At 36.4% G+C, this 24,878-nt stretch overlaps 4 protein-coding genes across 6 annotated transcripts; 1 reads left to right on the top strand and 3 right to left on the bottom strand.

Moving 5' to 3' along the window:
- The first annotated feature begins 1,378 nt into the window (after nucleotides 1-1,378).
- On the top strand, nucleotides 1,379-5,177 carry LOC121982488 (bZIP transcription factor 29-like). The gene is made up of 4 exons (XM_042535581.1): nucleotides 1,379-2,655; nucleotides 2,745-2,877; nucleotides 2,958-3,042; nucleotides 4,689-5,177. The coding sequence occupies exons 1-4, from the start codon at nucleotides 1,628-1,630 to the stop codon at nucleotides 4,952-4,954; spliced, it is 1,512 nt and encodes a 503-aa protein (XP_042391515.1). The 5' UTR covers nucleotides 1,379-1,627; the 3' UTR covers nucleotides 4,955-5,177.
- A 1,366-nt stretch (nucleotides 5,178-6,543) lies between these two features.
- Nucleotides 6,544-8,437, bottom strand: LOC121982489 (probable ribosome biogenesis protein RLP24). Of its 2 annotated transcripts, none has more exons than XM_042535582.1 (5): nucleotides 8,306-8,437; nucleotides 7,973-8,083; nucleotides 7,671-7,784; nucleotides 6,933-7,069; nucleotides 6,544-6,839 (listed from the first exon to the last, which is right to left on the bottom strand). In XM_042535582.1, exons 2-5 carry the CDS (start codon nucleotides 8,051-8,053, stop codon nucleotides 6,671-6,673), a joined length of 501 nt encoding a protein of 166 aa, XP_042391516.1. In that variant the 5' UTR covers nucleotides 8,054-8,083; nucleotides 8,306-8,437; the 3' UTR covers nucleotides 6,544-6,670. The 2 variants fall into 2 exon arrangements, with proteins under 2 accessions (XP_042391516.1, XP_042391517.1); XM_042535583.1 differs by having other exon boundaries at nucleotides 8,235-8,350.
- A 1,095-nt stretch (nucleotides 8,438-9,532) lies between these two features.
- Nucleotides 9,533-13,300, bottom strand: LOC121983399 (auxin response factor 6-like). Its single transcript, XM_042536335.1, has 12 exons — nucleotides 12,399-13,300; nucleotides 12,213-12,301; nucleotides 12,040-12,135; nucleotides 11,907-11,963; nucleotides 11,671-11,829; nucleotides 11,489-11,573; nucleotides 11,321-11,411; nucleotides 11,053-11,196; nucleotides 10,819-10,941; nucleotides 10,632-10,707; nucleotides 10,288-10,435; nucleotides 9,533-10,207 (listed from the first exon to the last, which is right to left on the bottom strand). The coding sequence occupies exons 1-12, from the start codon at nucleotides 12,436-12,438 to the stop codon at nucleotides 9,651-9,653; spliced, it is 1,665 nt and encodes a 554-aa protein (XP_042392269.1). The 5' UTR covers nucleotides 12,439-13,300; the 3' UTR covers nucleotides 9,533-9,650.
- A 2,537-nt stretch (nucleotides 13,301-15,837) lies between these two features.
- Nucleotides 15,838-20,022, bottom strand: LOC121982491 (myeloid leukemia factor 1-like). 2 transcript variants are annotated; one of them, XM_042535584.1, is made up of 8 exons: nucleotides 19,754-20,022; nucleotides 19,022-19,441; nucleotides 18,772-18,935; nucleotides 18,611-18,691; nucleotides 18,105-18,180; nucleotides 17,925-18,023; nucleotides 16,063-16,209; nucleotides 15,838-15,981 (listed from the first exon to the last, which is right to left on the bottom strand). In XM_042535584.1, exons 1-7 carry the CDS (start codon nucleotides 19,782-19,784, stop codon nucleotides 16,079-16,081), a joined length of 1,002 nt encoding a protein of 333 aa, XP_042391518.1. In that variant the 5' UTR covers nucleotides 19,785-20,022; the 3' UTR covers nucleotides 15,838-15,981; nucleotides 16,063-16,078. The 2 variants fall into 2 exon arrangements, with proteins under 2 accessions (XP_042391518.1, XP_042391519.1); XM_042535585.1 differs by having other exon boundaries at nucleotides 15,838-16,209; nucleotides 19,801-20,020.
- Nucleotides 20,023-24,878: the final 4,856 nt, after the last annotated feature.

Here is a 24,878-nt window from a genome sequence, read left to right on the forward strand (position 1 = left end):
TGGTATAATATAAAATTAGTTAATAGTATTGATAAAAAAAATTAATTAAGTTATAGTAACTACCATTCATAATTTTACAATAATTTTATTGGCTAGCAGGGTCTGAATTAAACCCGACCAAAGCCCATAACCCGATCAACGAATCTAACCATTGATCAAGCTATCTGTAATCGGCCAGATTGAGCTGGACCAGTTACAGCTCAAGGGCCCAATTAACCAAAGAAACAATAATTAATTAACCATTCAAATGGATGATTTTTGTATTATTAATATATATTTATAATATTTAAGTAATATTAATGGTAGGATTCAATTAACCTATTCTATCTTTTCATTTAAATTATTTTTTTAAACGTATTTGTCAATTATTCTTTCATATGATATACTATTCTAGTTATCTATTTAAACAAAATTCTTTAACTTATTTGATTTTTTAAAATTTATTTGTTTTGAAGTTTTTGGAGTGGGAGTATTCTTTCTTTCCATTAAAGTTAACTCACAACTTATTTATCTTTATACTTTTACCTTATTAAATTTATTAATCTTATTTTACACTCTTAATTACTCAATGATTTTATTTTATTCATTTAATATTGAATTTATATAAAAAATCAATAACTTAATAAAAACTATTTAACTTGATAATAATTTGTATGAAAAAGGAATATAATTTATTAAAAATCAAAATATAATTTATTTATTAAAAAGGAATATAATTTATTTATTATTATATGACTTATCTGAAGTATTTGACCCGCGTAGGCACAATATAATATACGAAATATTTGACCAACGCAATGTCGCAATCCCCGGCTTGATTGCTCATTGATCCCGACCGTAACTCGCGGACCTGCCAGGGAAAGAAATCTAAGCCCGGTTTATTTTTTTAGGTCGGCAATTAAACCGCCATAAATAGCTTCCATCTGGAACAAATAATTATTGGCAATCTAATTATTAAATCCGGTTTAATTATGTAGACCAGTAGGGTTCACCTAAACCGGGCCGAAGGAAGGGGGGACGACGCGTATGGAAAGAAATCAACGCGGTACTGGAAGTCGAAAAGCTATACCTAATGGAGCTAATCATTGTACCGGTATGGCAATTGGAGAAGGCTTGTTGGCCCAGTGGTGTCGCATGGTTCGATTGAGAGTAGAGTTTAGTGGGTCTGTTTTGGTACGGTGCCGCTTGTTTGAAGACGGTGGTCCACTTCGCTCCTTCTTACGGAACGACGACGTCGGCAGACGAAAGAGGCAGAATCATGGATCCGCTGTTGATTCCGTTCAGGAAATAGTTTAGTTTTCCTTTTGGAGCGGGAATGATGGGCTTTCTTTGGAGTAAAGAGGTGGGACCCTGGAAATTAACCTGAACTGTGTCGGGAAGTTGCAGGGAGGAGAAAGAGGGGAGTGAGGTTGGTTATCCCTGCTTGGCTACGACAAAGGGAACGACACGAATAGAACTGCGATGTCCTATCTCTCCGTCTATCTCACTTCGTCTCTTCCGCCCCAACTCAACTTCTCGTCCGCCGCTCGCCGGCAATCCTCTTCTCGTCTCTCCTCGCGCCACCGGTATATATAGCTACTTCCCCTCGTCGGCATCGCTGGAGATAGCGAGTGTTGGAGAGGAAATCATGGAAGAGAGACGCACCGAAGTGATGCAGCGGTTTCATTCCTCCTCCGTCGCCACCGCCACCGCCACCGCCACTGCTGCTGCCGCGAGTTCTCCTCCTTCGTATTCACCTTCGTTCATTCCGAGGCCTCCAGGCCCTTTGGATCTCCCCAATTTCGGCCCGCCTTTCCGCCAGTTCACTCCCGACTCAGTCGCAGCCAAACGACCGGGCATTCCTCCGATCCCCCCCTCTCCGACTTCCTCCTCAACGGCGGCGTTTCCGTTTCACTCACGATCTCTTTCTCAACCCCTCGCCTTTGACTCCTTGCCCCACCTCTCCCCCTCTCCTGCTCCTCCGCCACCTTTGCTTGTTGACCCTATGATGATCGACGACCGGAAGCCTTCCTCTCGTACACCGACATCCCGCGATGGCCTACCCCCTCGCCGCTCGCACCGTCGCTCCCACAGCGACGTCCCCTACGGCCTCCCCCTACCGTCGCCTCCGGCACCGCGGCCCATGTCCTCCTCGAAGCAAGTGGAGAGCAGCGATGCCGAGGACGATTTGATATTCGCGTACATGGACAACCTGGACACGTTAAACTCCTCGGGTACGGAGGACAGGCAGGAGGATCTGGTGGAGTGCAGCAGGCTCAGCGGCACGAGAACCAGCGGCGCAGACAGCAGCGAGAACGAGGCGGAGAGTAGCGTCAATGAGAGCGGAGGCGATGGCCGTCGCGGTAGAGTGAGGAAGGAAGGGAACAAGAGAAGCGCGGCAGCGGATCTGACGCCAACGAACTCACGGCATCGCAGGAGCATTTCCGTGGATAGTTTCATGGGAAAGCTGCATTTTGGCGACGGCACGCCCAAGTTTCCACCTTCGCCTGGAAATCAAATTGGACAGCTTTCGCGTAGTGGCTCAATGGACGAGACAATGAATACGTTCAGCTTAGAGTTAGGCAATGACGAGTTCAACGCTGCTGAAGTGAAGAAAATCATGGCAGATGAAAAGCTTGCAGAAATGGCATTAGCTGATCCTAAAAAAGTGAAGAGGTGCTGCTACTTTTCTCAATCTCTGATTCAGAGCTTCATTTACTGTATTAAAATTGTTCTTTCGCTGAGTTCTTTGCTTTGAATTTTAGAATTCTGGCCAACCGTCTTTCAGCTGCACGTTCTAAGGAGCGAAAAATGCGATACATGTCTGAATTGGAACACAAGGTTCAGATCTTGCAAACTGAGGCCACTACGTTATCAGCACAATTGACCATGTTACAGGTGTGTTTTCGAATACTTCCTATAAACAATATGTTCACGTTCTAAATTGTTCGAAGAAGAGTGATATAATCTGCTTGCAGAGGGACTCAGCTGGACTTACAAATCAAAACAATGAGTTGAAATTCCGTCTTCAAGCCATGGAGCAGCAAGCACATCTGAAAGATGGTAACTATCTTGTGTGCTATTTTATTTCAAACTTTTAATCCACTGGGATGGGAAAATTGCCGAAAAACAAAATATTAAGAAAGACCTTGCTTTTGACATATCTTTGAGGCTCATGTGGGTTTGAGATATCACTTTCACAATTCCTGTCTAGTTAATGATTTCAACTGAATGAATGCTTCACAAATCGAGCCTGCATGTTCACTGCCATAACACTCATGAGGCTTAATTATGTCATGATTCAGATTGAATTCTAAACATTCAAACAGAATATTTTCAATAAATTTGCTAACTAGTATCTCAGTCTTGCATGTGCTGCTAGTGACTTCTTGATGTCGATTGAAGCTGGCATGTGCTATCTGCATGCTATTTACAAGACTTTTCATCCATATATTGGAGTTCATTTTAGTTTGATTGTGATTTGATGTAATATCTATCTATACAGAGTTTTCTAGTTTGTATGATAGGATACGTTTTCCATGAAATAATGTGTGCCTGATATTTTAGTTGCTAGACAATTATATTTTTAAATTTTAAGTTAATTCAAATTTCAGTTTTTATTTAATTAATAGTTACCTGCGGCTCTCTTATTCAGTCCTAGAGATTGATTGAGGTAATTTGATTGTATACATGATACAATGTTTATACGTAAAGCCAAGGGTTTTTGATACTTATCTTGAATTATGTATTACCCTTCATTGCTTATCTAGAAAGTCAGAATATTCCACCATATTCATCCTTGTATATTCCTCTTTAAGAATAAGTTCCTTGCAGAGAAAATCACTCATTGGTAGCGTAGTCTTCAAATTTGAATGTTTGTCTTCTAATATCGGATGCATTTGTGACATGAATAAGAATGGAAAAAACTAATCTAGGTGGTGGAACAATAAGCATGCAACTTGGTCATTCTTTGTTATTTTTTGTCTTTTTGCAGCCATTTCTTCGCATAGATTAGTACGACTGTTTCACATTTCGGCAATAAGTTACTCTTACTTTTTGATCCTCACAGATTAACTGGAAAAACTTATTTGCGGCAATGTTGGTGTTATAGAAAAGGAGAAATTTATCTTTTAAGTACTTTGATGTGGTTCTCCGCAAATAAGTCATTTGACAGCTTGAAATAAGATTATATTAAATACAAACTGAGACTTAACTCTCTCACTAGCTTAGAATAGTTTTATTATAGACATCGATTACTTTTTTTTTCAGCGAAAGATGCACCAGTACTGTGCGGTTTAATATCTTGCATTCAATTTGTTTGGTTATCTCCTACATGTATTATTAGGATGAACTTCCTGGGAAACACACTTTTACTTTGTTAATCTTCTGTCTATATCTTGCAAAATCACTTACCTTCCCAAAGCGGTTTTTCGATTGCTACATTGTATCTATGAACTAAGCTAATTTGGAAAAGAAACTAATGACATAATCTATATTTCAAGAATGGATTACCAGTAGCTGAAATCTTGATTCACTGTGATATTAGTAGTCTGTTATAATTGTGATTTTTCATTCATTGATGCTACTTACCAGAGAAGTTTTCGTCAATTTCAAGTATGCTTAGAGGAACCTGTTCTTTTTTTTTTCTGTCCAACTTATCTCTTTCTAGTTCATTTCGCACCTGACTTTGACGATCATGCATTATCTAGCCCTCAACGAGCAACTGAGTGCCGAAGTCCAACGTCTGAAACTTGCAACTGGAGAGATCAGCGAGGCTCAGCTCTCAAAGAACATGAATCAGCAAATGCAACTGAGTCCTCAAATGTTCCAGTTGCATCAATTACAATCGCAACAGCACTCGCAGCAGAAACAACAAATTGCACAGGCGCCTCTTTGCCAACAGCCGCAGCCGCAACAGCAACAGCAACGAGCTCAAAACAACGGCCCCACGAAGTTAGAATCAAGCAGATGCTAAAGGTGCCCTGTCTTGAGATATATTAAGATAGTATCTCGTTACCTGATACATATTTAGCGACTTTGGAACGGTTTGACTACAATTTTTATGTATTCTTTTAAACATTATAGCTTAATCGTGAGTCCATGGATTGTGCCTATTAATAACAGATTGTTTTGTACATGATATGTTATGCCTCTTGGACAAAGCTACTTATGAGAAAGGATTATTGGTTATGGATTAAGCTGGCGTTTGGTTTATAGTTATGGAATGGGGAATTGGAATGATTCTTTTTTCTTGGCATTATTCAAGTTGAATTTTTTAGCTCGTCTGTCATTAAGTTTTTAAATTTGGGCAAGAACTTTTTCATTGCATCATCGGTTGGGCAAAATACCATTCACCGGCTTTGGAGATTGTCCTCAAAGGTCTTCTCCGCTAGAGAAGCTATAAGGTATTGACGAAGACTTTACATCCGTGGATCGAAATACATTATACATCCGTAATATTCACCTGAAAAAGACACGGTGGTGGGCGCCTCATTGTCGGCCAACGCAAGATGTTTCTTCACGAATCAAACAAACTTGGCATCAATGGTGTTGCCACTGTTGTCAATGGCGACGAACCCCACTTTGCTCCCTTTGAAGTCGGTGACGTTGACGAAGTTGGAGGAGCCAGGTGCAGTTCCAATGGCTTGGTACATAGCGATTAAGGTTGTGACATTGGTAATTTTGTGAAGCTTCTCGGCGTCAAAATAGTCAAGGAGGATGTGGACGAAGAAAGCATTTTTTGAGAAATGAGAGGTATTTTTGAGAGATGAGGATGTGGACGGATGATGATCTCAAATGAGCATTTTTGGAATTCGAAGTTAATTCCCATTCTAGAATATCAAACTAACCAAATACTATAATAAAATAATGATATCCGTTTTCATTCCAATTTACTATCAAACTCATTCCGATTCCAGCACAAACCAAACCCCACCAAATTAAATAGCTCTTGTTTTCTCTGGCAAGGAAAGAAGAATGGCAAGAACATGATCGGGACCAAATTAAATAGCTTTTGTTTTCTCCGGCAAGGAAAGAAGAATGTCAAGAACATGATCAGGTAAACCAAACGCCACCAAATTAAATAGCTTTTGTTTTCTCTGGCAAGGAAAGAAGAATGGCAAGAACATGATCAAGTAGAATGAAATCATGGATTTCGGGATTGTTTCCGGGAGAGTTAGCATTAGAAATTTTCCTTTGCTATATTTCTTGAGTTTAAGGCCTTGCAATTGATTGAAAATTCTGTGTATTCAGTGAGTCGATAAATTCTTGAAGTAAGATTGCAGAAGAGCTTTGGAACTCTATCAAAAGGAAAATTGCAACACTAACAACGATTACCCTTTATCCCACCATACACTTAACACAGTATCTTCATCTACCTCCCTCTGGGGTCGACACTAGGGATACCGTCAAGGTAGCGATCTATTTTTTTTTTTTTTTGAAAGAGCCCTTTACCATTTTAGAAAAAAATTATAAAAGGTCAACCTGTTTTTGCAGCTTTAGCTAAAGTTGCACTTTAACATTAATAAAAAAAAACTCTAATTTGATCAAAATTGATTATAGCAGTAGAACAACGGACTAAATTTCCCCTTAATTTCAAACATCATCCATAGCCAGCAAAAGCAAAGAAAGATTGAGAGATCATTTCCCCTTAATTTCAAAGTCTTTTTAAGTGTTTCGAGACTATCTTCTTTCATTCCTCCATTCGCTCCGCCTCAGGCTGTGATTCGGAAACCTTGACTTTGATCTTCGGCGCAAATTCTGAGTCCTGAAGAAGGGCAGCAGGTGCTCTGACCAAGTCGATACTCTTCTCCAACTCAGTAACTGCAGCTCTCTGCTCAGTTGCCTTTTTACCCTTCATCCTGTGAAAAAATATGCAAATGGAATGTCAGGCCACAGGTTGCACAAGGAGGAGCAGATGAAACTGGTAAACCATGGACATAGCAGAAAGAGACCTCATTGCATGGTGTCTCGCCTCCCTGGCCACTCTGATCTTATCGATCTTCTTTATGGCCTTCAGTGTCTTCTCCGTCACATTCCTATCGTATCTTTCTGGCCGGTTGCGTTTTCGTTCAAGCTCGAATGTTGAGTCCTGTTAGAGGATGAGAGACGTTTCACATCCAAAAAACAAAGAGCTGAATTATCTTATGGGTAAAAATCAAAAGAAGTATCATTGTTTAAATGAGCTCCACCGTATTTTTTATTCTAAGAATATACTTACTTTCCGTATTGTTGTAGCAACTAAGATTAATGTTACAATATGAATTAGTTGTTATAGCATTGTGACAATTAATACAACACTATTACAATAGCTAGTTAAGTAGTTACTATAATTACTAATCATAGTTGCTAACGTAATGAAAGTAAAAATATTCTCAAGTGGCAAGAGGCTAAGCGGTTGCTCCTAACGCCCCTGCCAACCTGCCTCAGGACCAAATCACGGTGACAAAGCAGACAAGTGGATGGGGTGACTTATATGGAGTGTAGGGATTTACGCCCCGCTAACTCCGAGATTCGACCCTTGACATCAAGTGGCAAATCTCCATCACTTATCACACCTCAAGCTATGACCGTGGGGGTGAAAAAATGATGAGTTGTTAATTTGACTATTTTTAAAAATGAGACACCATTGGAAGATTCATTAAATATGAGACGGCCTTTTAATTTTTGCCCTTAACTTATTGATACCTCACCTTAGTCATATCCTTCCCGTGCAACAACCTGTATGCCTTTGTCCATTTTACTTTACGAGGATTCCTCTTCATTTTGAAATTTTTATGGCATTTGGACCGGCAGAATCGGAATATCTGAAGGGGAAAAAAAAAGAGAACGATAAACATATCAAAAAGGGCGAGTCTAAGAACATGAAACTAACCACAATGCGCTGAAAGACGACCAACTTCTGCAATCATCTAAGAACATGAAACCAACCACAATGCGCTAAAAGAAGCATGGAACACAGAGAAAAGATGATTTTTTTTTTTTCTAAAGCTACCTTCGCATCATTCCGAACGAATTGAATTCCGTGTCCTGGATATATGGTCGAAGAGCAGAACCAACACTTCTCTAACCTCATCGCGTATCCAAATCAAGGGCCGATTTTATCCTGAACAGAAAGAAACAAAAATGTCTGGATCAGGAGTATATCACAGTAGATTTAGGGTTTTTGATCATGGAATGCAAAGGATCAGATCAAAAACGAAAAATTAACATTAAAATCCAGCAGGGAAAGATGGGATTACAAAACTCTAAACAACCTCCAGTTACTGCGCTGATTCATGGATCGCATGATACGAAGAACGAGAGGCGGAGAGGAAGAGAAAAATACCTGGAGATCGACGGAGAAAAGGATTTCGCTTTTTCCGATCGAGAAGGAATGGCCTCTTTGGAATCTCGCAAGCCGCCACCTGCCCATCTAAACCTGGAGTTAAGTGCCTGGACCGCCCGGTCCAGTAAGTTCGGTTCAAAAGACGTCGGCAAGCATTATACATACAGTAATCTCCCAATAAATAAAAATATTTTTTTATAAATATATTATCATCGTTCTAATAATAATAATAATAATAATAAAATAGAAATTATTAGGCTGGGTAATGTCGGGTAAAGTTGAATTTGGAAGGACCGATTTGATCCTATAAAATTTTGTTATCGATTATCAGGATAATTAGTCCAGAAATTTAGCATCTCAATCTCATTTGAAGGAAAAATCTTAAATCATTGGTGTCTAATGGGATGACCGATTCGGTCCCATAAAAATTTTCTATCGATTACCAAAGTAATCAGTCAAGAAGTCCAGCATCCCAGCTACATTTGTAAGAAAAATCTTGAACCGTGGAAATCTAGAAGATAACTGAATATCCTTATTGTTGCATCGTATCTCCGAGGACACGGATGCCTCAACCCCAGCGTCCCCGCTAACTCGCTCGAGGATCAATACAGAAAAGGTAAATCATGGATGACTACTAACTTTTGAAATACTAACTGACATATAAGGAAAACATTTACCTCAACTATGCTTAAATTCAAATCCTAAACTTCATGATAGTAATACTTCATGCGTTAACCATTAGAAGAGACTAGATACCTCATAATCAAGCACCATATTCTTATGGTGCCCCTCATTATTTTTTCAATTCAAAAATTAACAAATTCATAAATGTATTAAAGAGATTTTAAAAATACATTAATTTAATTTTAAAATGATTCTGAATTTTTTAAAATGAGTAATTATTTGATGAATATAAAGACCATTTTATATTATTTTGAAAATCTAGCTCCCAAATTTTGATTGGAAAGAAAAAAAAAGTTTGGAATGCACTCGATGATTTTAATATTATGAAAGTCGATAGAAATTAATGGTGGCGAACTGGTTAAAGTGACTTGGGCCCGGCCTAACACATTCGTGTCGGATTAGTGACCAGGGTCCGATCCATGGAAAATACGCCTTCATATATATATATATATATATATATATATATATATATATATATATATATATATATATACCAACCAAGAAATAAAGATAACGTTTTCATGTGAACTAAAGGTTTAGTTTACTTGAATGGATAAGCAGAAGGGAGAGAAACAAGTACGGTACAAAACAATTCTTTCATCTTTTTCTTCTACCTCCTCTTCTTCGGCTGCTTCTTACCTTTCACCCAATTATGTCTGGCCTAAACGAAGAATCTCTCATCACCATTCTTCGCGACAAACTCACCCCCAACCGAGTCACCACGGTGGACACACATCTCGAAAGTAGTAGGAAATGATGCCAACATGGTCGTGTCCAAGGACGGGGATTGCAACGTGAGAACATCCTCCGACGTCGGAGAGTAGAAGTGCAGGTCAAGTGAGTAGTTATCTTCATGATCCGCCAGGCACTGCTTGCTGTGCAAAGATTGCGGCATGATGCTAGGGCCGATGAACTCAGCATAATTAGCAGCAAGCAATGGATGATCCACCGCTGCTTCTGCTGCCTCGTTCTGTGCATTTTGACGATTCATCTGTTCAGTTTGCTGTTGGAGTAGCTGCAGCATCTCTGCAGATGAAGCCGATGGTAGCTCTTTTGCAGTGGTCACATGGCCCACCTCACCGTGGACACCATCAAATCTTTGATGCGTCCATGGTGCAGTGTTGTTGATAAGGTTATGAGTTTGAGTGAACCCTATATTTTGACCGCTTTGGATGCACATTAGCCTTGCAACCAAGTTGATCTCCTCATCCCTTTGAACTAAACAAGATGAATTATAAAGTTATACAACGATAAGAGTTTTTAGTATACATAAATGTATATACATTTTCTGTAGATACCTAGGCTGGAGGGTATTGTGAGAGGCCATGGATTCTTGATTCCCAGAGAAAAAGGAGAGGAGTACATTGGAAAGGTTGTCAGTGGTTCAATTTCCCATGGCGAAACTCCTAGTTTCCTCTCCACGATTATGGGCTCATCCCAGCTTACCTGCACACAAGTCAAATTCTTAAAAAAAGTGATGGATTAGGATAGATTTTAACTTGATTTAATTATTAGAACATGAGATACATCCTGTGTCATATTCCAACGAGTGTTCATAATATGTCACTAACTAAATCCAATGGAAAAAAAACAACCTAAAACAATGTTTTGCTAACTGGATCGTGCAAACAAACTTGTATACCTTGACAGATCGCCAATGTGAATTTGGCCAGTAGACAGGGTCAAGCTCGCCAATCCCTACAATCTTTCCCATATACCTGATGATGATAACAAACAAACACAAAAATTTATGAGCAATCAAATAATCTTCGTCAAATAAAGAAGACATACATGCATATTTTTTTGGAAATTAAATGTCTGACGCCTACCGTCGAACACCTGTCTCGGGCGTCTCAAACAGCATCCGGAAACGCATGCCTTCAAACAATCTCGTGTGGAGAACAGCTTTAACATACTTAGCTAACGGAACAACGAACTCAGAAGGGCTTGTCCTACAAAAGCAATCAATTAAAATTAATATCTAATGGATATTATTTCCATTGCATTGAGCAGCATTTCTTTGATTTAATAATGAAAAGTTCAATAAATTTACTATTGATTACCTTGGGAAATAATATATAGTGAAAGGAGTATTTGTAGAAGCGGCGTGAGCTGCAACGAGGCCTATGTGCATGCTGTCTGCGAAGCTGACTCGAGGGTGTGTATAGGCTCGCCGGATTCCCAGCAACAGCTCGTTGTATCCGTACCTGAAAACTCAAAATTATTATTATTATTTTTTGCTGAGTTTATTGATGAAAAAGGAGCTGCAGCTTTCAGTGAAGAATAGCAAACAAGTGATTGCTTTGGCAGTGATGAAGAAGAGAAAGATACCAAATAAATATCACCGAGTCCCCAGCGACTAGTCGTTTTGCATTCACAAAGTGAGTCCATCCTATCGTCAGCAGATGTCTCTTTGGCTGTCCTGAATTAGGAGGATATATACGTAGAATGTTTCCAAGTATCCTTTAATCCATTTGCACACGTTGAAGAATGATCTACCTCGGAAGGTATGACGGAACTTCCATTCATTACCATGAAGGTCCTTCGCAATCAGCTCTTGTGAAGGAGGCTCTACTGAGAAATCCTAAGTGAACACGATCTTCTTAATTTGCTTTTGTCAGGCAAAATTAAGTAGCCAGTCATAATCTTTAGCACAAAATGTAAAAACTTAGTGCAAATACCAGAGGCGGAAACACTTTCTCTGCAGCTCGACGGGGGATCGAGCAGCAACCATGCGTGCTGGTGTCACTCGCTGTCAATGTCTTGTGGAAGTAATAAGTGGGATGTTTGCTTCGCGTACCCATGTCAATAGGCACATAGTACAGATCACACGGCTCTTGCTGCAGATTATTTAATTTGATTATTATTTCAGAGCCAATAAATTAGATTAATATATATCAAGTGATCAGTTGATTACCAGGCATATTGTTTGCAACGTCATCTGGGCATAAACTTCGTCTGTCTCTTCATCAGCCTGAGGAAATAGCATGCATGCATTTATTGACGTGGATATAGACAGTGAAGAGATTCATCATAACAAATAGACTTACATGCATTGTGACATTGTGCAGGTGGCAAATAAGCTGAGAAGCCAAGCAAGGGAAGCTGGAAAAAGGAACAATTTCTTCATTGGTTGATGCAGTTACCTGGCATTGTGTTAATCTAATTTTAAATCAAGTATATCTGTTTTAGTAATCGATATTATGATCTATGTGCTGATCACCTGTTCCATATGACCCTGTGGAAAATACACCACTCTACTTCCAACAGCAGGCAAGGACACCAGCGGCCCAGCACAAGCGTGCCATAACTCTGAGTTCAGGCAAGCACATGAACATCATCTAGAGATTATTATCACAAGTTTTTCTGAGCCATTAAACAAGGGGAAAGAATGTCATATCATTCTAACCTTCCTGCTGTAGATTGCCAAGGCTGGAGCAGTGCTTCATCTTCGACTGCGTGCACCAGAGCTTAAAGAGACGACCAAACCTGAAGGATTAAGAGAAATATATACCGAAGCAACCTGGCATCTTAAATTAATGGAGCAGCACCCAAAGCTATGACCAACTCAGACCCAGCTCCTGCAGTTAATCAATGCACAACTTTGCTCAAAAGAAGCTACGATATCTATCTAGCGTTTGGTTCTCCCAATCCAGGGTATGTCATGTACGTTTAAAGAGCAATACTTTCACTACAAACCTTACCCATTTGGAATTGCTAGCTGCATTGGGTAAGAGAGTAATTAAAGGGAAGCAAAAGGGCCCCTGTGAGTCCCATGCACCGACCGAAACCAAATTAAACTGTGTAAGTGTCAATATTTGGTGGAAAGAAGACATCTCTTGTCTTTCTAGAGTCCTTGCTGTGCATTTAAGTTCAGTTATGGAAAGCTAATTAGGGTTGTAAACGAGCCAAGCCGAATCAAGATTTGAGGTGTTCAAGCTTGTTTGATAAGATAATCGAACCAAGTTGAGCCGAGTTTAAAATGAACCAAGCTTTTGAAATGATTGTTCAAACTTGACTTGGTTAATTTTTTATGAGCTTGAGCTTGTTTGAAGCTTGGCTTGAGCTTGGTTCGTTTAAATATTATCAAGCTCTCAATTCAAATGTAGATCCGCTACATTACGGCCCCCTTAGTGCCAACCCCATGGATATGGAGGGAGGTACATGCAGGTATACAGGTGTCAGACGCATGGTGGGGTAAACCCTAGGTCGTCAATTCCTGAGAATCAACCCCTGGCCATTACGCCAGAGATGTCATGCGCCCATCATCTGTGCTATGCCCTGGGGACATCAAGCTCTCAATTCAAGCTTGACTTGAGCTTTGTTCGAACTTGGCTTGAGCTTGACTTGAACTTGGTTCATTTAGATGTTATGAAGCTCTCAATTCAAGTTTGTTTGATTGTTTGAAACTTTTAGTTGTTTGATTGGTTATTGAGCTTAATGATTTAAATTTATTTATTTTATTTTATTATTTATTTAGCATATTAAAAAAAAATTATTAATGAATATAATTCGAGAATATTGTTCACGAACGTTGTTCACGAACGTTAACGAGCTGAACACGTATGTGTTCAAGTTTGTTTAATTAATCTTGTGTATATTGAATGAACACAAATAAACTCTTACCAAGTCGAACACCAAGCTTGTTCATGAATACTTAGTTCATTTACAGCCCTAGAGTTAATCTATAAACATAAATTAAGTTAGATGCTCCTGATTTGAATGATTACTTGGGAAATGGACCATAGAGCACACCTATCATCTTTTCTTCATTTTGAGAATATTCTACCAGTCGCCTTCTCATATTTTTCTGACTACTTATTGTTGTTTATAAAAATTAGAGATTGTGAAAATGATAGCCAAATTGGCTTACTTTTCTCTCTCAGGTATTGTGTTGGATATAAACCTTGAAAGTTTACAATAAGTGATGAATTAAGATTGGAGTTTAATTCAAATGTACCATGGAAAGGAGCTAAGTTGAGGTTGATACAGAATTTGCTGGCAATGAAAAAACCTAGTCTAACATAAGAAAACTTAATCAGCAGAAGCTCAATCATCTATTATACTACTTGACTCTTCATTTTTTTTTTTTTTTAAATTGGCATGGGGTATTCAATTCTTTGAATTGACTAATCCTAGATGACCGGCTCAGTTCCACGAAAATTTCCCATCGACCACTAAAGCAAATCAGGACGTACTAATGAAAGCTATTCAGGCAGCCAACATTCTTAGGCCCACTTCTCACGGGACATAAAATATCTTGCAGTGCGTCGTTATAACTAAGATTTGAACCTTAGATTCCTTGTTATTCATTGGAGACCTCACCATTGCACCATTGTCCTAGGGCACTCTTCATCTACTCTTGTACACCTGATATCTGGACATCAACACTTGGACACTTAATATTTTAAGTGATCACGCGTAAAAATATTTAATAAATAGTTGTGTCAAACAGTGGGATCCATACCAATGTCACTCCAGTATAGGTATATAAAATGCATGAAGAGTGAGAAAGCCCGCCAACATTGAATTCCACGACTTCTCAAGGAACTAATGGGACCTTGAAGCATTAAAGCGACCACTTTGGGAATAAGAGCAACTCTGCTGTTTGGAAATTAAACTTGTAAACAAGAAGTGATGACTGATAGGACCACAAAGAAAACTTACATACGGGGCCCCTCACATGCCAAGAGCTGGTTCGTCAATGAGTCATGCTGCATTAATGAAATGGGATGAGAAATCGATATAGAAAGATGACCGGAAGCTGTTAATGGCAAGAGCAAATGAGCAGGTAGGAATTGAAGTGAAAGAGATACCTGTCAGTTAAAGAAGACTTCTCTCAAATATCCAGAATAGATCTTGTCTGGCTCCATGCTTCCAGTTCTACACCTTGCTCTTGACACTACAAAAAATGCGTTGTAGCCTAGAGTTATGTACATGTAGTGGCCCATCTCTGATGGTGATAGTAGCATAGATAATTGCAGAACAGTTGGTGAATGGATATTGATTGTCATATCACCCACACCAGCTTCAAGGTCAGTTTTGGAGTACCTTTTTGTAAGTCACCTGGACCAAACTCATTACTCCAGCCAGTTGAGTTCCCTCATTACACTCTTACTGTGCTTTGAATAGTGTTCCTCTTAAATCTTCACCAGGTAGTGATATAAGCTCCAGTCTCTGAGAAAGTTGTTTGACTAGAGGTAAAAAAAAAGTCACTTGATCTGTACCTTCGTCCGAGAATTCTCAAATGTCAATAGCAAAGAATATTGCCAACTTCCCACCTTCCAATAGAAGATGCATGAAGGGCACTTAAAGTTTTACTTACCAATGTTATCCACTCGTACTACGTTCACATGGCATTTCAGGTTGCAATATAGCACCACAAAAAGGAACTTGTTAGTCATTTAACAGTAATTAGTCATTCAACATTAATTGAAAAAGTAAAAAGACAGAAATGATAACTTAACCTTATTGCTCATGTCGTTGCTCCATCACTGCACTGTTTGTTTGCTTCCAAAAGTTCTATTGAACAAAATTTAGTCAAACAAATTGTAATATAACCACTACAATAATATGGAGGATACTGATTGATCTGTTCATCTATGCTAGTGAACAATCTGTATCAGAGCAGACAATAGGATCTCAGGAAAAAGGATTATAAAAATAAGTAATAATAACGAATTATCACACAATCTACCAAAGCACATGCGCAAAGGCTGGCTTTAGACCCTGTATTATATCCCATATAATCTCCATTTCACGCCTTCCACAATAGTGGAATATTTGCAGCAAAGGGAACGTCAAGAAACAAGCAAGATTCTCATACATCAAAAACCATACAACACATCTAAGTGTGGTGATCATCCGGGCTTCAGTAATAGAACTTGTTCATACATCAATAGCATTGTTCAAAATACAAGACTTGCATCAAGCATGATTGCAAATCAAACTGTGACGCTGCAACACAACTATGACAAAACCACACTATCGACCTGACAAAAACAGGAAGATCAATAAGATTGTCTGCTAAGCAAATGGTAATGCCATGAGAAACTTGTTGCGTGATTACACACTGGTAAAGGGTCGACTTCAATTCATGGAACATCTGGTTCTGAAAGTGTCCATGCCTGTCTTTGACTGCATCCTCCCCGAGTTATGGGCTCTCTCAGTTGACGGAAGTGCCCATCCTCTTGCTTCTTGACTGCTGGTACTGCCATTCCCTATACACATCAAAGGTAAAATTGGCCATTCATTTGGCAAAGAAAATTACTAAGGAATGCTGCCAAAAATAAATAAATGGGAAATAAGAGCTAGTACAGAAGTCCAAAACATTCACACACCAAATTAATAAACCTAAAGGTCCTTTATGCTAACTTCAAAAAATAGATGCTTCCCAAATCAGCACTTGTCACCAAGCAAAACTCAGACAGCAACTTTGACTTCATTCACTTGAGTTTGTGTCCGATCGAACATAATAGTATCTTAACCACTAAGCATAGTTTTTTGTTTTGTTTTTGTTTTTAGGGTTCAAATTGCATTTAAGGAAGCTAAATCAAAGTTCACTTTAAACTAAACTAATTGAAATTGGATTAAACCAAATAACGCCTGGACTGAATCTTTTCTCTTTAGACTTTAGGTCTTAATTCAAATATATAAAGAAAAATATGCATATATATTTACAATACTATTTGTATATTAATCTATGTTAGAAATCGGTAACAATATCAGTTATATTTAAGACAAAAAACAAGCTTAAATACTACCAAGTTTCTTTTCTTCTACTCAATTACTCATCCTTTATCCTTAATGGGATATCCTTTTATTGAATAGCAAATGCAAAATACTCAAAACCTCTTACATAAATTTCATGTTCATTTATTTTAATATTCCAATAATTCCATGTTGAAACTACATTTCATATGTTCATTTTTTTTTTACTTATCATGATACCATTAGTTTCTAAAACATTTCTCCACAAATAAATATTCAAAACTAATCTAGTTACTCTCTCATTGATGAACAGTTAATTCATCTAGTAGGTATGTATCTAGTACTTATACGAAAAGATTAAAATGTAGAACTGACACTTATGGACCTACAATTATAGAAAAAACCTCTCCTCATTATATATATATATATATATATATATATAATCACATCAATATAATAATTGGATTCCTCTTTCTTCTCCGAAACATACCCTGTACTTTTCTGAGAACTCTTATTATATAATTTTTTTTTCTAAATTAATAAAATATATATATAATCCTTTTTCTTCTCTATATCTTGCATTAACTCTTATTAAATAACTTCATTTATAGTTGACCTTCAAAAATCAAAACCAAATTGATTTTCTTAAAAGGATTGTTTCATCTCTTAATATCTCTTTACAAAATTTCCATAGAATGACAAGATATCTAAGTAATTAGAACGACATTGTACATAATGTTATTCCTCAATGTAAGTATTAAAAACTTATACTATCATTCTGAAAAAATCTTCTTAATTTTTAAATTTTATAAAATAACTTAGTTAACCCAAATTATACATCTTGTATATAATGTTATTCCTTAATGTAAGTATTAAAAACTTATACTATCATTCTGAAAAAATCTTCTTAATTTTTAAATTTTATAAAATAACTTAGTTAACCCAAATTATACATCTTGTATATAATGTTATTCCTTAATGTAAGTATTAAAAACTTATACTATCATTCTGAAAAAATCTTCTTAATTTTTAAATTTTATAAAATAACTTAGTTAACCCAAATCATACATCTTCAAACCTCGATATGAATATCAAACATGGTCGGTATCAACCATTCCATTCTAATCCATTTCTTAATAACAGCATATCACCACCATAGCATAACAAAATCGTAGTGAATAACAATGACAAGAACAAATGGATATAAAAGGGCAAAACTACTTACTCATGTTTCCATTTTGAAGGAAACCAGACCCTTTGTTCCATCCACCAAGGTGTCGGTCAGCATTCCCTTTCCAAGCCTCCTCAAAAACAGGCAGCTCATCTAATGATAGTGAAATGCAATTAAATAAATCAAACAGGGATAAAATCATGTTCAAAGCTATGGCAGAAAGTAATGCTTAACCTTGGTTCAGATTATGTAATGTCTGCATTGTTTCTACCTTCCCATCTGAATTCAGTTTTCTTGTGACTGAGTGACCCTGCAACAATATTAACCAGGTAATATATTCATGTAAAACGGCCAATGAAATACAACAATGTATCAGAATTTCCAACTTTTTTGAGATAAGATTCCAATAAACAAAAGATAATGACCAATATTTAATTAATTCATTCTTCAAAAGAACCCACAAAACTCAATAATTAAGCTTCCAACATCCCAAACTTTGGAATTTGATCAATGCAAGTGAGGGCGTTAGGTAAGTTGACAACTTCATTAATTAACAAATAGAGGACCACCAGAAATACCCCTCTATCAGTGTTTCAAACTAAAACTAGTACCATTGGTGCTAGAACCTTCCAATAAATCATGATACAATTATAAAACATGATAGTAACTATAACATATGTTGTTGAAAAGAGGCTGTTAATCAAGGTGTTCATAAGATAAAACATTCAACTCGTGCATACTTTGTTCTTAATCCCACGAGATACTCTGTGCATGGCTCTACCACTAGTGGTGTCAGCTTCCTTGCTCTCCTCCATAATAACCTGTCATGGTTAAAAAAGACGAGTCATTGTGGTATTAAAATGTCCTAGTATTCATTACAAATCCATTCAAGGTCACTCACTCCATCGTCGCCCATTCTCCTGGTTGTGGCTGAAGTATAGTATGCACCATTTGGACCACCATAAGTCACCGTGGAGCTTTGGAAAGTAAAAGTGTTATTCTGCGATTGTGCCATGTTGGAATGGTTGAAGTTGTTTCTATATTGCATATGCCTGCTTTTCTTTCCTGAAAAATGAAATCCATCACTTATAAACACTATCACATGTAATCCTAAAACCAAATAATGAAGCTGTCAGAAAAAACATATATACCTTCAACTGCTTCATCAGGATCCTGAAGTTTCCTTTGATTCTCTTTCTCCTCATTGTCAGATTTTTCTTCTCGTCCGTCGTCATCATCATCATCGGAGAGTTCTTCAATGACTGGACCCTTTGAGTTATTGGATTGGGAAGCCTGCTCCAGGAACACACGATTGCCAGTCTCCCCAAAGAGGCTTCCTCGATCAGAAAACATGCTAGGACCAAACATGCTAGGGCCAAAGATGCTTCTGCCCATCAAGTTTCCAAATGGCTGCGTGAAAAAAGGGTCATCAAAAGGATCTCTCCCTCCAAAAAAGCTAGAGATCAGACTCCCTGATCTGCCAAAGCCGCCAAACTCCGCAAAATGATCTCCAAAACCAAGGAAGTCATCCCTACCACCTCTCCCCCTCTGCATCTTCTCAGAGGAAACCGCTGCGCATGCACAATCAAAAAAATAAAAAAAACAAGCACTACGAAGCACGACCGTGACTATTTACATGTCTTACACCAGAACAATTTACTACGAGCCTACTTCAAGCATCAATCACTAGAAAAAGCACATCACCAGTGACCAGACAAACGATAATTACGATACAAATTCACTTTTCTCCTCTTTGCAACAAATAAACAGCGCTCAATCATCCAAGAAACCCTACATCAGCTTCCCAGATAAAATGAAGATCCCAACCATTCAGCATCACGGAAAACATAAACCCGAGAAATGCATTTGAACACCACACAAACCAGGAAAACCCAAATGGAAAAGAACGCGCATGGCACAGCAAGCTAACAGATAGGAACGGCGAGGCCTTCGGCGTCGGAAGATTAGGGATGAAGCGCGGCCGCACTCCCCGGAGCTCCTGCTCTACCGCCCGACCGACGACAAGATTGATCGCAATCGGCGAAGACGATACGATGCCTAAGAAAGCAGCAACGTTTAAAGAAATAAACGACTGGTTTCTCGAAGCATCGCGAGAAGCGAGGACCCTTCCTGACAAACAGTACAACTGCTTTCCGAAAGAAGGATAAAGAACCGTAGAAAGTGGTAGAGAAATCTAGAAGATGAGCCGTTTTATACTATATTATGTTATTTTATACAGTACAACTGCTTAGTAATAATAAGATGATAATAGTTTATTTTGTTTAGAGAATTATCCTCTGTTGGGAGGGAGTGAGTAAAAGAGAGGAAAAGATAAACATGAATAAAAAAAAAATTACATTTGTTTGGGAGAGAATGAGCCCTGAAGGGAAAGGGGAGAGAAGGGTAAAGTTTCCTCTTACATGCTCGGGAATCAGCGAAATTCCTTATACCCCAAATTGGAATGTAAGGAAGGGTAAGGAAAAATTATCTCAATTTTATCCTTATTTATATTTTCACATGCAGATTTATTAAAAAAATAAGAGGATATTTTTATAAATTTGTATATTTAATCTTCATTTCTATCTCTTTGAACTTTTCCTCCCTTCCAAACAAGGACAAGATAAATATATTACTTTCCCTTCCTTCCCCTTCTATCCCCTTCGATTAATGAACCTTACCTCATCCCATCCAAACACAAGGTTAAAGGCATCCAAAAAAAAAAAAAAAAAAGTGAAATCTTCGTAGCAGCGTGAGTCAGCATCTATTCATTATATATATTTCTTATTTCCTCTTCTTATTTCACCTTGTATATAATTAAATATTTATAAAATTTAAATCTATAAATGATTAACAAATAATATTAATAATAAAAAAATTATATAAATATAATTTATAATAATATATAAAAATAAATTTAAACACATTATACCCTATCACGTCTTTCTTTAATTTTTTCAATCATATTATATATATATATATATATATATATATATATATATATATATATATATATATCCTTTGTAAAAATTTCATTATTCTTATGAAAAATATATATATATATATCCTTTGTAAAAATTTCATTATTTTTATGAAAAATCTCAACTTCCTGCAAAATCAATTTTTTATTTGATATTCTTTAATATCTTGACATTCTTTATTGATGTTTTGTTTTATTGAGTCGTCTTCTCTAACTTTAGATTTGTCCTTCCTCTTCGTTGACTTTTACCCTATCGGACGAATGCGGACTTCAAAATCATCCACATCAATACTTGTATCTGGGTTTGATGTTGAAGTGTTCCCCCTTAATTTGGATGTCCTTCTCTAGCTTGCTAGAGTAATGAGCAACTGATTGTGAAGTATATTTCTTATACTTTATGAGAACTCTCTATACATGTATATACTTGAAATCTTTATTATTGTTGTTGGCTTTCCACATGTTCAGTGCATTCTCCAACACATTCTCATCACTCCAACCATTTTGACGATGAGTATAAAAATTATTATAAGTTATAGAAAATTCATTTACGATTGGCGTAAACTTATAGTATTGTAATTTTAGTCGCTAATAGCTTCTCAGCAAAGTTCTTACGGGTCGATGTTTGTTATAGTAATCAGTTATACGTTTCCAAAAAGCTTAATCCTTCTGATCATTACCAATGACTACATCAGTGCTGATAGTTGTTCATAACTTTACAAGAACTATGTTTTCATCAAAAGATCAAAATCTTTATTTCGAATCGTCTTTCTCTAGTTCAACTTCATGATTTTCTTGTGATGAATGTGGTGACTACTGAGTTGTTGGAACATATGATGATGTTAAATATTCTTTGTCGTTGATAGATGCTCTTTTGGGTTCATTTAAAAGCATGATTGATGGTTGAAAAGGAGAAATACGTAAGACAGAGAAGGTATTCGAAACTGACTGTCCATGGTTGACCAATCTTGTAATGAATACATATCAAATTGAGCTAGGGCGTCATTCATCGAAATTTTTTGAGAACTTTGGTAATTTAGAAAATTTGGAGAATATTGTAGAGCATATCAAATATTTTAAAAATTTGAAAGATATTATGAGTATTTTAATAAGATGTATTTTCTTTCCCATTTAAAGAATTTAACTAAATTTATAAAAACAAATATTGAAATTTTATTTATATAGAATGAAAGAAAGACACTAGTAAATAGAGAGGGGAGAGAATCATCATAAATAAAAAAATAAAGAATTGAAAATGCATTTATAATTTTTTTAAAATAAAAAATTAAATTTTTAATTATCATTGTGCAATAGCAACTGATAGATGCTTTTCTTGGTTCATTTAAAGCATGACTAATAGTTGAGAAGGAGAAAATATGTAAGACAGAAAATGTATTCGAAATTGATTGTCCATGGTTGATCAATCTTAAGATGAATACATATCAAATGGAGCTGGGACGATATTACTTTGATTGATTGAAATTTTTTTAGAATTTTGATAATTTGAAAATTTTGGAGATATTGTGTAACATATAAAATATTTTAAAATTTTGAAAGATATTATGAGTATTTTAAGAAGATATACTTTCTTTCCCATTTAAAGACTTCAACTAAATTTATAAAAAAAAATTATTGAAATTTTTAACTATCTAGAATAAAAGTAAGACAGTAGAATCATCGGATAAATAAAAAACATATAGAATTGAAAATGTATTTATAATTTTTTTAAAATAAAAAATTTAAATTTGTAATTGTCGTAGCAACTTGCAACGGCATTGTATTTCTTTTTCCTTACAAATATTATATAAAAAAATTATTATTCCTTTAGTGTAGCCATATAACTTTAAAAAAAATCTAAAAAAATTGTAGAAGATAAATTTTAAAAAAGAAAAATAAATATTAGTGATGTAGCAATAAGGAGGAGAGTATCTGGTACGGGACAATTATCATAGTATAAATCAAAATCGAGAAGGTCAACATCATAATTTAAGCTAAGCCGACCCGAACGAGAAGTAGCTATAGCAATTGATTGGAGGAATCAATGTCCGATCAATCCGATCGGCAGAACAGTGGGCCAAACGTGTCATCCGTCCGACTCGGATTATGACATTGACATTGTACATATTAATAATGAACCAATAAAATAATAAAAAAGAAAAAGACATATACCTAATAAGGTTAATATTAAACTAATAAAATAATAAAAAAGAAAAAGACATATACTTAAAAGGGGAAGAAAAAATAAAAGAGAACACTTCATTATTAAATGCAAAGATTATTAAATAGAGAAAGATGGAGGGACACTAAAAAGGGTATAAAAGAATATGTTAGGTATGAAGAAAGATAAAATTTATTTCTATCTCTATTATTTTTAATTTCTCTTCTTATTATTATTTAAAATTTGAGTTTGAGCGTTAGAGGATAAATGTCAAGGACCCTTTTCTAATTTAGTATATTTCACAAAGAAAAGTGAGATGTTCATTGAGTCAGTAGGGCTGCCATATTCCGGATTTTCTAATTTCATATTTTCGGACAGAATGAATTAATAATGACTACTTAGTAGGAATTAACAGTGAAGACATTTAATAATTAAATGTTAGTTTTAAAAAATCAATGGATAATTTTTTTTTTATAGACGGTTAATTTAAAAATACTGGACTATTTATTTTCCGATTAAATTTAATAGCCAATGAAAATTTTATGTTGGAGTCGACATAAACTGAACCACTAGTATCAACTACCAAATATTAATATTCAAAAGAACGTGATTATCTAAAGAAATATGCATTTAGAGTACTGTAGAAGTAGAAGGTCCATAGATATCCTCTTAAAAATGACTAACTATATAGTACAATAGTTTTCGATAAATGTTATACTAAAAACTAGATGCGTTCTATATATTCAACAACAATAATCTATGTCATATCTTGCACAGGCTTTATAAAAATCCTTAAAATATAAAATAAAAGGTAATTTCGCAGTCCTAATTTTTTTAATAATCCATGTATTTTTTTTTTGAAAGGTTAATTTTAGAGATCATCAATTTTGTCCTATAAAAATTTTCTATTGACTCCTAAAATAAATCAGCAAATATTCGTAGAGACATATCCAAATAGCCAACATTCTATAGGTATGTTTGGTTAAGTTATGATGTATAACATTAGTTAGATGATTACTAAATAATCAAATAATCAATATTATGACGTATAACATTAGGTATGTTTGGTTAAGTTATGACGTATAACATTAGTTAGATGATTACTAAATAATCAAATAATCAATATTATGAGGAATAAAATATTTAGGAGGGACAAGGAAGACGGCGACACCTGTTGCTCGTGTGACAAATAGAACAATACACGTAGGGAGGTAAAACAGCAAATAAGGGAAAATTTAAATTTAATTAAAATTTTTGACAATGCAATAGGGAGAAATAAGGACTAAAATAAAATTACTATAGACAATATGGACTAAAATAAAATAAGGATGGGGCTGAAATAAAATTTTACTGATAAATTTTTAAAAATTGGTGGGGATGGAGCCTGCCCTAGCCAAGGGTTGATCCACACCTTTTGTGACTTTGGCTATACAATCAGGGTCGTCTCAACTATTTTTGAGGGCCTAGGCGGAAAAAAAAGTAAGCCTTAATTTTTAAAAAAAAATAAATATTAAAAATCTTATTAGTTGTAGCAAAAGGTGAAATTCGCCACCCTATTGATCCCATGACCGGCGGGAGACATGCCCGAGCGGACCACCCGTCTAGCTCGAGATAATATAATAAAATAATCCAAAGTTTAGTGGGGAGTAGCAGGAGGCTTAGGAGATCGGATAGCTTGTCCGAATAGGGGAGGACATGTTATTAAGCCACCGCAAGGAAGAGCAACTGAGGTCGACAGAGCGGAGGAGTCCCGGTCAAGTGGCTACCCTACTCTGCCAAGCAGCGGGAACTGGTCATGGATGGAATGGAGGAGTCCCGGTCGAGCGGCTACCCCACTCAGCCAAGCAATGGGACCACTGTTGTATATTTCGATATC

This window comes from Zingiber officinale, chromosome 5A (genome assembly GCF_018446385.1).
Source record: "Zingiber officinale cultivar Zhangliang chromosome 5A, Zo_v1.1, whole genome shotgun sequence".
NCBI lineage: Eukaryota > Viridiplantae > Streptophyta > Magnoliopsida > Zingiberales > Zingiberaceae > Zingiber > Zingiber officinale.